At 40.2% G+C, this 11,456-nt stretch overlaps 1 protein-coding gene across 1 annotated transcript; it reads left to right on the top strand.

The window, feature by feature from the left end:
- The first annotated feature begins 3,670 nt into the window (after positions 1–3,670).
- Positions 3,671–6,667, top strand: LOC146682579 (uncharacterized). The gene is made up of 4 exons (XM_085446063.1): positions 3,671–3,893; positions 4,325–4,498; positions 4,989–5,068; positions 5,834–6,667. Exons 1-4 carry the CDS (start codon positions 3,826–3,828, stop codon positions 5,938–5,940), a joined length of 429 nt encoding a protein of 142 aa, XP_085302189.1. The 5' UTR covers positions 3,671–3,825; the 3' UTR covers positions 5,941–6,667.
- The last annotated feature ends 4,789 nt before the right edge of the window (positions 6,668–11,456 follow it).

Raw genomic sequence — 11,456 nt, 5'->3', positions numbered from 1 at the left:
CCTGCTTATACTGCAATGTCCTTCTCCTTTACCATTTGAGCAATTAACCAGATTTAATCCCGTTTCACAGCAGCTCAGCCAATTAAAAGGCATGCGGTGCACATCAGTCACTTTGACTCTGGGCAGTGTGTGAAATGTCTAGCTGTAACATCCCTCTGTCAGGTTCAGTGGCTTTGTAAGAGGGGAGGAGGAGGAGGTCAAACTAGCCTGCAGGCAGCAGTTCAACCGGCACTCAGCATCGACTTCTGCCTCCCTCCACCTCCTTAATGTTTCATCCTATAACCAGCAGATATATATTTTATGGATAATGTTGAAGGCTTCACCATCATGCCATCATTTTCTTTATACATTGGAAGTATTAAGTTCTACATCTGGAAGCAAAGTGACTGAATATGAGCATGCGCTTTTTCATGCATGTTTGCAGGACTTGCTCTTTAAATATATTAAAATTAAAGCAACCTCAGAAATCAAGTGTTATATGTCCTACAGATTGTATTTATGTGTGTCTCATATATTAATTAAATATATTGAGTTAAAAATCAGCATTTACTGGGAAATGTTGCTTCAGGTGAATAAACATATAAACAGTGTATTTCATTTATAAGTTTGATTATAAGACTTCAGTTATTTTACATATTGTTTTGGCCAGTGGTGTCAGAAGAAAAAAGAAAAAAGTGGAGAATGAAACGGTCTAAATTGGAGGCACGTGGATAGTGAACAGTGAATACCAATTCTGTGTAAAACATTTTTAAGAACAGACAAAGCAGCATTAAACAGAAAACATAAGGTCTTGGGGGGGGGCAGAAAGAGAAAGGAGGCAAAAACTTGACAAAAACAGTACAAAACAGAGCAGGACAGAAGAGAAAAGAGTGTAAGTGAAGAGGAGATAATAGAGTAGAATAGAAGGGGCTGGGAAGGACAGGAAACAGAAAGAGAGTTGGGGAGGGAAGGAGGGAGGTGGGTGATGGTGTTGGTCACAGGGGGTTAAAAGAAGGAGGCGTCTAAAGCTTGTGAATTAAACGCTGTGAGGCCCAGTGTCCTCGGCACGTGCACCAGGCCTTGAGAATAAAAAGAGCTCTGGCCCATCTGGCTTTTCTGGGAGGCGAAGAAAGGGGAAAGAGGGAGAGGCCGAGAGACATAGAAAGAAAGCAGGTAAGAGAGAGAGAACGATAGAGATAGAGAAGGGGCTTCTGCGCTGCTCAATACACAGGATAGTGTGTTAATAGTTTTAAGTCACTAATGGCATAAATGTTAAACGCAATGAGATGTCAGGTGCTTTGAAGTTAAAGGGTTGATGTTGGTGTCAGAGGCGAGCAGGTGAGGAAAACAAGAGAGCAAATGGGCGTCGAGGAGAGCAAAAATGTTCAGAAAGAAAAGAAAAAAACATATAAGAGTAAAAAAAAATTGAGTAAAAGATTTCTATTTGTGGAAACCATTCAGGCATATTTTTTACTGTGGTGTCAAACTAAGTGTGTGTGTATTCAGAAACTGTCGATAAGACATACTCACCTTTAATCCATACGTGTCCTTCAGAGGGTTTTTCTATAACTTCACAGTCTCTCTCTCTGTCTCTCTCTCTCTCTGACACACACACACACACACACCAACCAACACACACATCCTGTACCTCTCCTTCACTCAGCATCTTAGCTGTTTCCATGGCGACTGGAGTTGAGACTGCAACCAGCAAAGGGTGGGGCGGGGGGCACGTGCGTTTTTATGTGTGCTCTTGAGTGTGTGTTTGTGTGTGTGTGTACAGCAGCAGCAGGTGATGAGGCTCAGCTCATGGCAGACAGTGCTTCAGCATCTGGGAAAGTGATTTCTCTCCCATCTAATAAAAGTTATATTAAGGTCATAGAGAAAGAAAAAGAAACACACATTGTAACCATCATTAAAGCAGAAAACAGACCTCACAGCTGGAAAAAAAAGAAATAAAGAAATGACCTGGACAGAAGGTAGAGGCAAAGTCAGCAAAGGTGAAACAAGCTACTTTCCCCCTCTCATCCTGCTTTTCCAACACTCAAGGCAAATCCTAAATTTTACTCATTTTAATTGAAACTATTTAAGATACAAAATAAACATGTCCTGTAAATGTTAAGTTGTGCACTGACTCAATGAAATTATGAAAGAAGTCATCCAAAGGCCCCTGACAAAGTTTTGTGATATGGGGCATTATAAATGAAACCGACTTGAGTAGAAGGATCATACATGGGCAAATGTTACAGTTCAGCCTGCGATGTCCTAAAAAGAAAACAACAAAACACCAAAAATCAACAACAGGCAGAATCAAGCTGAGGAATCTCAAGCCAGGTCACTACAGTGAGTCTGTGCTGCTGTTTAATGCACTGTTCACCACTGACCTATACAGCAAACTGCTGCATGCTGGGGTGTTTCCTAATTTAAGTGTTGACTTGTTATACTAATAATACTTTCACTGTAATCACGTTCATGATTCAGTGTGGCCCTATAAGTCACTGTGGCCCTCCCCCTTGTACACATTCTGTGAAGGGGACCCTGTGTAAATATGTCCCAATTTCTTTGTGGTGGAATTATTTTGAGAGAATGTTGTAATTCTTAGTGGGTCTTGTACTTTTCTTAAATAATTCCTGGGTGGTTTTAATGCGTTTGCAAGATCCAGCAGCTCAGTAGGAAGTGAAGTGAGAGGAGTAACGTGAGGCAGAGGGCCACAGCTGCAGAGCTACGTTACAGCCCTGACCCCTCTGCCATCAGGGTTCACCCAACGCTGAAAAGGCCTTTATCACTGCAGACGTTTAACCTAACAGCTAGAAAAATAGAACTGTTACTAATAATATTAACAGTGTCCTTTAGATTGTGCAACAAGAAATTCAGCCACCACTAATTTACTCTTAATAGCTCCACTTACGGTGTTATTTAAAATATCATTGTAAAATAGGCCCAAGTGCAACAAACACTTTCTGCCGGTGACCTTGGGGAACACAGCACGAGAGCAGCCAAGCAGTGTTTAAATTAAATCGTAATGATCTGTGAATACAGCGATAATTAACAAGGGTACAGTGATGGAAATAAGGACGCACAAACCAGTTCATATTCTCATGCAGTAGTAACCAGTGTCACAAGTTTATTTATGTCGCTTAAGACAAATGAACTAAAGAATATTTACACATTCATCCTGCTAACATCAAGGCTAGTGCTCGTTTTCATTAGACAGCAGCAATTAAAATCCAGCAAATTATATCTAAGGTGGATCAATGTACACTGAAAATGTGACTAAATAAAGAAACATTTTGCAGACTCGATGCTTGGAGGCTTGTCAGCATCTTTTGGGGCTGAGGGTTAAGTACCTGAGGGTTAAGTACCTTAACCCTCAGCCTAGACCTCAACGCAGTCAAAATATGTGATTTTTGGCTTTTGAAATTTCTTCTACCAAGTCCTGGAAGTCAGGAGTCACATAAAATAATTTTCATTATCAATATAAAATACATCAAAACTATTTTTCCCCAGCATGTATGTTTTTGGTTAAAATTCGGGAACTGTCTGTTGTAACACAAGAAATTTCCAAAACTGCAAGTCTGCATAAAGATTATTTAAGTCACATCAAATGTGAGACCATTTCTGCCTTCTGCCCCGAGGCCATCAAAGTTTCAAAACGTTCACTCTCTCCTCCCACTACCCTTTCAGTGGGCAGAAACTTCCCGTCATGAGCGATTCGACACCAACAAGGAAGTATTGTTCGAGAAAACTTAACAAAACACGAAACTTCAACAAGTCTCAACAGAAACTTCACAGAAACAAACAAACAAAAAACTGCGTTAAAAGATCTAGAGTCGAAAATAATCGGACCACATGGAGGACGCGGAGATCTTACTCAGGGAGGAAGGAGCTCCAAGGTTCGCCCAGCTTTGCAACCTGAGGTCTGTAAACACGTTTATGCGGGTTGTCTGTCGGTTCGTTTGAAGAGATTTGTTTAGAGCTACTTGGTGAGCTTACCTCCAGATAAACTGTGGCTCCACATAATCACTGGCTTTTGACAAAAACGCAACATTTTCTTAAAAACTTTTGGAAATTGTTTCATGTGCAGTCCTTCAAAATTAAAAGCACCACGACCAATAATAATACGAATACTCAGAATCAGAATCAGAATACTTTATTAATCCCGAAGGAAATTATAGGTTACAGCAGGCACGCTAATGGCGCATGCGCACTTACAAAGGAACGTATGACCAAACTTACACAAACAACACTAATACTACTACTACTATACTACTAATAATAATCAGATTGCGCTGATTGTGTTCAAAAATCAGTGGTGAAAGCTGATTGTTTTTTTTCCATCTACCTGTAGGCCGTTGTTTAGACGGCTGGAGGGCTTCGAGCGCCACCGTGTGCTCAGATGGCTGAACTGCTGCCCTCCTCCACCTGACTTCAGAGTTCCCAACGCCGCCAGATCGCCTGACGACTCATTCAACTGGTTCTTGCGGATCTTCTTCCTTCTCGTACTCAGCTTGAGTTTAATAAAGTAAATTGATTTTGTAACTATTCACTAGGGCAGGGAGACACGAGGGCCTCACAAAAAACCCCAAAACAACAACAACAGAAAAACAAACAAACAAACATATATTTTCCAAAATTATTTGGAGGGTAGACTAAAATGAAAGGAAATTATGAAAGAAACAGATACACATCCTCCAGATCAGTGATCAGTCAGTCTGACATATTATAAATGAATCAACTAGTTATTTTGTGACATATTTGCAGAACTGAACAATAGTTGATCAAATTGATACACATTCTTTGGAACTACTCTCATCAGTTAAGTCACTGATCATTCAGTTTGCTTATTTTAATCTACAGTAAAGTATAATTTCACAGAATAAATCACTCACAGAGGGAAACTTAATTTGCAGGATGTAGTCAATCTTGAATTATGATGTGTTATACTTACCTGTACTTGCCTATATTTACCTACTAAGTGTATCTGATTTCTTTCTGCCTTCTGCCCTAAACAGGATATTATATGAATATTCCATGATACATAACCTGTTTTATCTGTTTTACTGGAGTGGAGTCACGGTGCCAGTGATGCTCGGTGAGTAATGGTTAAACTGGATTCATATTCATTCCTTGCCTCGAAGTTTTCTTACATGCACACATGGCAAACATCAGCAGTGGCGCTGAAATGTGCTGGAAATCAGTCACACATGTAGTTGTCCAAGCTGCACGGGGACTGTTTGATAACCCTGCAGTGGTAGTGCAGGGTATGGGAGGAGAAGGGGCTGAGGGTCCGCAGTGCTGAGAGATTGGCTTTGCACGGACGCCTTGTGACTTTAAGATCCTATTTGGTCCACTGGCTTAAAATCTAAAAAAAGGAAATCTCACTACTAAGGTGCTTTTGACCAGATAAGTCAAGCTGGATCTGAATTTGTATTCTGAACCACAGCTTGGCAACATTGTCACTCGAGCATCCGTCGTTGTATTTAACTGACTTTAGGGCCGAGAAGCTTGGACACAGTATCATAAAACCAGGTGTATGATCTTATCAAATGCAAGATTTCAAAAATGAATTCAGCCTTCTGTTCTTGTTGAAAATCTGAGACGACTAGTGTGACGTTTGTTGTTCTGTGCCACCATTCTGCATAATATGTTTATATAAAAATTATGAAGTGCAGCTTGAAAATTTCCTCAATAATTATGGAAAAATGTAGGAATTTATTTAGGAATGAATTCCAAAGTTTTTTGTTTTAATGCAGAGGTTTTGTATTTGATTTCATGGCTCTGTATGGACACAGTTTGGCTCAGTTTTACGTTTGCTGGCGTGCTGATGTCTGATTCTGTCTTTTTGTGTACACTGTAGTTGCTGTGGCTCCTTGCATCGTGAAAAATAAAATGAAGAAGACAGAATTCACGCCGCCGAGGAAGGAGGAAGTGAAAACAATCTCTGGTCTCATCCAGCAGGTGTAATTAAAGACTGAGTAACTCTAAACACGAGGCTCGCTAGGTCATGAAAACAGGACTAGAGCGGGTTAATATGTGACAGTGCTAAAAGCTGTCGCACTTCTTCTTTTAGGGAATGGCAGAAACATAAACTCAAAACTGATAACAGCTTGGAATGTGCACTTCCAGATTCACAGGGTAGGAACATGAGCTGTTAAAAAATAAAAAATCCACCCAAAATAATTGTCTAACCTTTTTTAATATAATGGATTTAAGGAGAATTGTTAAAGTGTTAAACTTGAATGAAATGAAGATGATGCATGCATAAGAAAAAAAAACTTTGAACAACACCAGATAAAAAGTGCAAAGATAACAATTAAATAACTCTCCAAACGTGGTGATTAAATTCCCTCTGCAGCAGCATTTTAACGTGAGCCAAAGGAGCCGTGAACGTACGAGGAGAAACGTGATGAAAATAAAAATCTCACGTCAGGCCTGTATTTCTGTTTTATTGAGAAATTTCGATTTTTAATGTAAAGCTGCTTATGTTGTTCTTAATGTACGCTGAGCCACATCAGCTGTATTAGTTTAAACAACATATGTGTGTTGGCTGATTTATGGGTGTGCTGTTACACAAAAAAAAAAAGGTGTGTGTGGGGGTTATTTTAATCTAGATTCACACTCCTGCTGGACTGAGCCAATCTTTTTCATTTAAGTTGATTTTTCTAAAAAAAATAAAGTGCACCTGAACCGAGCCGATGTGCTACAGCTTCATATATTGTTGCGGCGACAAAACAAGCGCGCGCGGGCCGAGGAAGAAGACAGACACCGATGGAGGGGGAGAGAAAGAGACAGCGACCGCATACAACACCATTCATTATTAACACACCCAATATAGCTGGACTGGACACCTCCGTCTCCCCCTCCCTTCCTATTAACACAAACACACATACATACAACCGCAGAACGTGAGCCCTCCAGGACCCACACCCTGACCCTGCGACCTAGGCGCCATGGCAACCCTCTGACCCATCCCTCTGTTGCTGTGGTAACAACCTTGGAGCATGTCTGACCATTGCCTCCCCTCCACCCCAAAACATCCAACACACACACATATATACTCGCACACACGCTCTCCCTATAGCCCTACAGCCGCCCCCTCCTCCTGCTCCACGCCGAGCCGAGGCAAACCGATCGATATTCTATCACACAGAACAGTGGAGCGAGAGAGAGGAGGCCACGGGCCAGCCAGATTACTGGGAGGAGGGAGAGGGACGGGGGGAGGATGGAGGGGTTAGTGGTTGACAAAAAGAGAGCCCTGTGTGTATGTGTGTGTGTGTCAGAGTCAGAGGAAACGAAAAAGGGTTTTAGGGAAGGTAGGAGATGTGTGTATTGGGGACGTGTGCAAAAAGGGATTTTAGCGTGTGGGTGTAATCGGGTAGGAGATTGAGAGATGGTGTGTGCGTGTGTGGTTTGGAAGAAAGAGGTAGAGAGAAAGAGTGTGTGTGTGTGCGCGTGTGTTGGGTTGAGAGAATAAGTGGGTAGAAGATTGAGAGAGGGTGTGTGTGTATGCCAGAGGAAAGGCGTTTCAGTGTGGCTGTTATGGGGGATAAGAAAGGGATGTGTGTGTGTGTGTGTGTGTGTGTCGTAATGAGTGGAGCTGCACTGCTATAAGGCATCTCCTCTCTTTTATATTCTAACAGATGTTTGTTAGTGTATTCCTGGTTGTGTGTGTGTCTGTATGAATAGAATACTTTCATTCAAGTGTCACACACCTGAGGGTGCTCAGCCCTCATGGGTTTCTAAGACTTTACTCACATAAAGAGGCAGGAGGAGATAAAGAGAAAGCAAACACAACGCACAATATCCATACCCATGTTTTAAATTTTACTACATGGCACTTTTATATTTGAGTATTTTACAAAATCTGAGCTGAAGTCAAATGCTTAATCGCCGTGCATCTGTTATCGGTTTAATATGAATATTTGAAAATGGGTGGTGCAGCGTTTGGCATTGTTGCCACACAGCAAGACGGTTTGGCTCCAAAACCTCCTGGTCAGCTTGGTGTTCTGGTGTCTCTGTGTGTTTTTCATCCACAGTGGTGAATCTAGACTGGCTGTAGGCGTGAATGTCAGAGTGTATGGCCATCTATCTCTCTCTGGTCACCTGTCCAGGGTGCTTCATGCCTTTTGCTCTTTGTCACCTTGGAGAGGGTCCAGCCTCCCTAAAACCTAAAGTTAGATAAACCATTAAAAAACGGGTGGATATCTGTGCGTTGTGTTGCATTGGTATATATTCAAGAGAGCAAACTAACCAGCTAGAATGTAGCCTTTAGGAATATTGGGCTACTTTGTACATCAGTAGGAGAATGATTCACCAGCCCAGTACTCACACATTTCCAGGATGCCAAATATCATCATCTTGTTTCAGTACAGATGTTATAAATGTCCATCGGATGGTATCACAGACGGTTTTGACTGATGACATGTTGGTTTTTTCCATCACTTTTCTAGACATAACTATATTTGCATTAAAACATGAGGTGCTAAGTTATCAGCTAACCCTAACAATCTGGTTAATAATCTGATCTCCATAACAATATCAACTGATTAGTGTCAACTGCTAGAAAAACAAAAATAAATAATACTTACCAAAACTGAAGCACAAGCATCTTAGATGCTCTGAATCACACAATAGGCAATAATTCTGTTTTTTTAGATGCTAAAAAATGTCCAAAAAACACTGATAGCACAAATATGGTGACGAGGTTCAGTTCAGTGACTCAAGTTAGGGGAACTTATGCCTAGCCGACACAGAGTGGTTCCAGCTTACTGAATGGTGAGACTGTTAATGCCCCTAACTCGAGTATTATTTATACGTTTAAAAAAATATCGCTGTTTGTAGAGTTTTTTTATGGCTGTAAAGTTGGGCTTTTTAACATGGAAGTATAGGGACCGGTGCTTTTGGAGTGAGCCTCAAGTGGCCACTACAGGAACTGCAGTTTTTGGACCTGACATACTGGCTTCATTTTCTGTGCTGGAAGTTTCTGTTTGGCTACAGAACCCCCCTGTTGCAAGGTTAAATTACAAAAAAAGGGGCATCTGAAATGATGGATGAGTATGCACTGTGTCGCAAAGATATCTACTGAAGTTAGCATGCTATGCAGCTAGCACCAACCCCTACCCTTGTGTGTAGAACAGTTCCATTTCTAAGAAACTAACTACCGCTGTTTTGTCAAAGCTGCTTGAGTCACACAGATACATGCAAGGCATCTTTCCTTTTTTGCTCCATGACAACTATGCAATTGGTATTACACCCTCACCTACACAGCTCTCCACAGGACAGAGATGGGACTGACACTTTTCTGGATTTATAAGAGTTTGGAAACTCAGGAAGAATTTTGAGCAAAGGCTTGAGTACAGTAATGATCATGATAGAGACACTTCAGATCAAAGATGGGATTTTTATTTCTTCACTGTATATATAATCTTTTTTCATTATCTACACCGGGTAACTTTAAAGGTTTGCAGAGCTGGCAGTGAAACGTGATGCAGTGTACAGTATTGATTTGATCAGTCCTTTATTGCAAAACAGGAAACTTTATGTCAGTATTATCTAGGATGAAGACCAGCTGCTTAGCAGAGACAAAACTTATTACACCTTAATATCACTCATATGTCGGTGATAAATCATAAAAATTGTATCATTTCAAGGAGTAAACAGGTGATAAACTGTAGCTAGAGAGCATCAGGGCTATAACGTATCAGGTTGGATGAAAATCCTCAGAGGAAGAAGCAGAAAACAAACTAACAAAAGAGGTGACCTATATCCTTGGGTTACAAGAGGGTGTGTGTCAAGTGGGCAGGAGCACTCATTTGCTCTGTGAGCCTTGTAATAATATTCATGAAACACGAACACCATTGCACTCAGTCACTGTGTGTGTGTGTGTGTGTGTGTACAGACACAGATATATATACACACACACATAAGAGACTCATCTGTTCACAAGTACACAAGCAGCATAACACGCAGTCAGAAGCTGTTTTCTGTGCTCTCTAAATAACCACTGCTGCAATCAGTGTACAAATCAACCTATTTCAATGGGACAGACGAAGAAAGGCTCATTAAAGAGGTAGATGACGACCAAACCTTTAACCTAAACAGTGTGGTTATTTAAAAAAAATTATAATAAAGTGTAAATAAGTGCAAATAAAAAAACCAAAAAGGATGTTCAAGTGTTCATTACTTAAAGGTGTTAATTCCTGAGTAAGAATTAACAACCTGATTGTTTTTCGTAGTTATCCTTGTTATATAAATGAACATATTAAGAATCTCCTGCATTACAATATTTAGATTCTCAGTGAAAGGTAAAACTAGTGTGTGCCATTATTTGGCATTTCCCTGCTAACAGCTGATTTTCCTGCTACTCAGCCCCAAGCTAAATTAAATTACTGCCAAATTAGACATTGCTAAGATCCTGGTATTATGCATATTAAATGTTTTGACTTGTGGTTCTGTTGAGTTTTACTGCAAAGATTTCTTTAGGTCTTCATTCCTGTAGCAGCATGTCTTTGTGGAAGGTATTCCTTCAGCTGAGATATCTGAAGGATATTATAAAATTAGCCTCTACAAAAGCTAAAACTTCCAGGGTCAGCATTTTAGCGCTGCGTGTGCTGCTGTTAACGTTTGATACTTATTTTTAACTCACTGCAGCACCAAATTAGTTCAACTTTAATTCCTATCTTTTCCAAATATTGTGTCATGGTAGTATTTTTTCAAGAATTGTGTTGATAGATTTAGTTAATTTAGAAGGTTTTAAAGTATTTTTAAACCCAGGACTTAGCTTTTAATCCTACTTAATTGAAGACCACATTAATTTATTTATACATTTATGTATATATATATATTTGGCCTTTTAGCTGTTATTGGATAGAGAAAGTGTAGATAGACAGGAAAGTGGGGAAGACATGCAGCAAAGGGCCATGATTCAGAACTACTGGGCCTACTGCTCTCTGGCCATAAGGCATATGGTCGACTGCTCACCCACTGAGGTGACCTGGGGATAATATTTTAAGGAACAGCAATCTTAAACTGGGTCTCTGGGTCATGCACCTACAATTTTGATGTCAGAAATAACCAGTAATTTTATAGAAGTTTACAACTGGCTAACATTTTCACTTATTTAAACAGTTCTATGTATATTAAAAACAAGACGATATTAGGAAAATAATTTGTTTATGCAACAGATACTATCAGCAGTATATTACATCTAACTTCCATTCGCCAGTTCTGACATCTTTTGTTAGTTTTAATGTTACTTAAACAGGCAATATTAAACCACTGACACATAATAACATTACCTCATTGCAGTGAATAAAGCTGTTATGTTGAAAGCTGGAGTAATGTCCAGCATTTGGATATAAGCTATCATACCTTTTTTCTGCTTTAATAATATGATGATGTGACTGTTAGATGATCGGGTCAGTGCTTCTCCAAAGTAGGACGCATTGTAGGGTGTTTTCAATGTGCAACAGTAGTACCCA

Source organism: Copadichromis virginalis, linkage group LG22, assembly GCF_057382275.1.
Source record: "Copadichromis virginalis isolate Kocher_CV1m ecotype Utaka linkage group LG22, C_Virginalis_male_GT1.1, whole genome shotgun sequence".
NCBI lineage: Eukaryota > Metazoa > Chordata > Actinopteri > Cichliformes > Cichlidae > Copadichromis > Copadichromis virginalis.
This window is presented reverse-complemented; position numbering and strand designations above follow the sequence as displayed.

What these genes read in the sequence shown, in the direction of transcription:
- LOC146682579 (XM_085446063.1), top strand. Translation starts at nt 3,826, where the DNA reads ATGGAGGACGCGGAGATCTTACTCAGGGAGGAAGGAGCTCCAAGGTTC. An exon ending in GCCCAGCTTTGCAACCTGAG is followed by an intron (nt 3,894 to 4,324) that starts GTCTGTAAACAC and finishes ATCTACCTGTAG; the next exon opens with GCCGTTGTTTAGACGGCTGG. An exon ending in CTCAGCTTGAGTTTAATAAA is followed by an intron (nt 4,499 to 4,988) that starts GTAAATTGATTT and finishes TGCCCTAAACAG; the next exon opens with GATATTATATGAATATTCCA.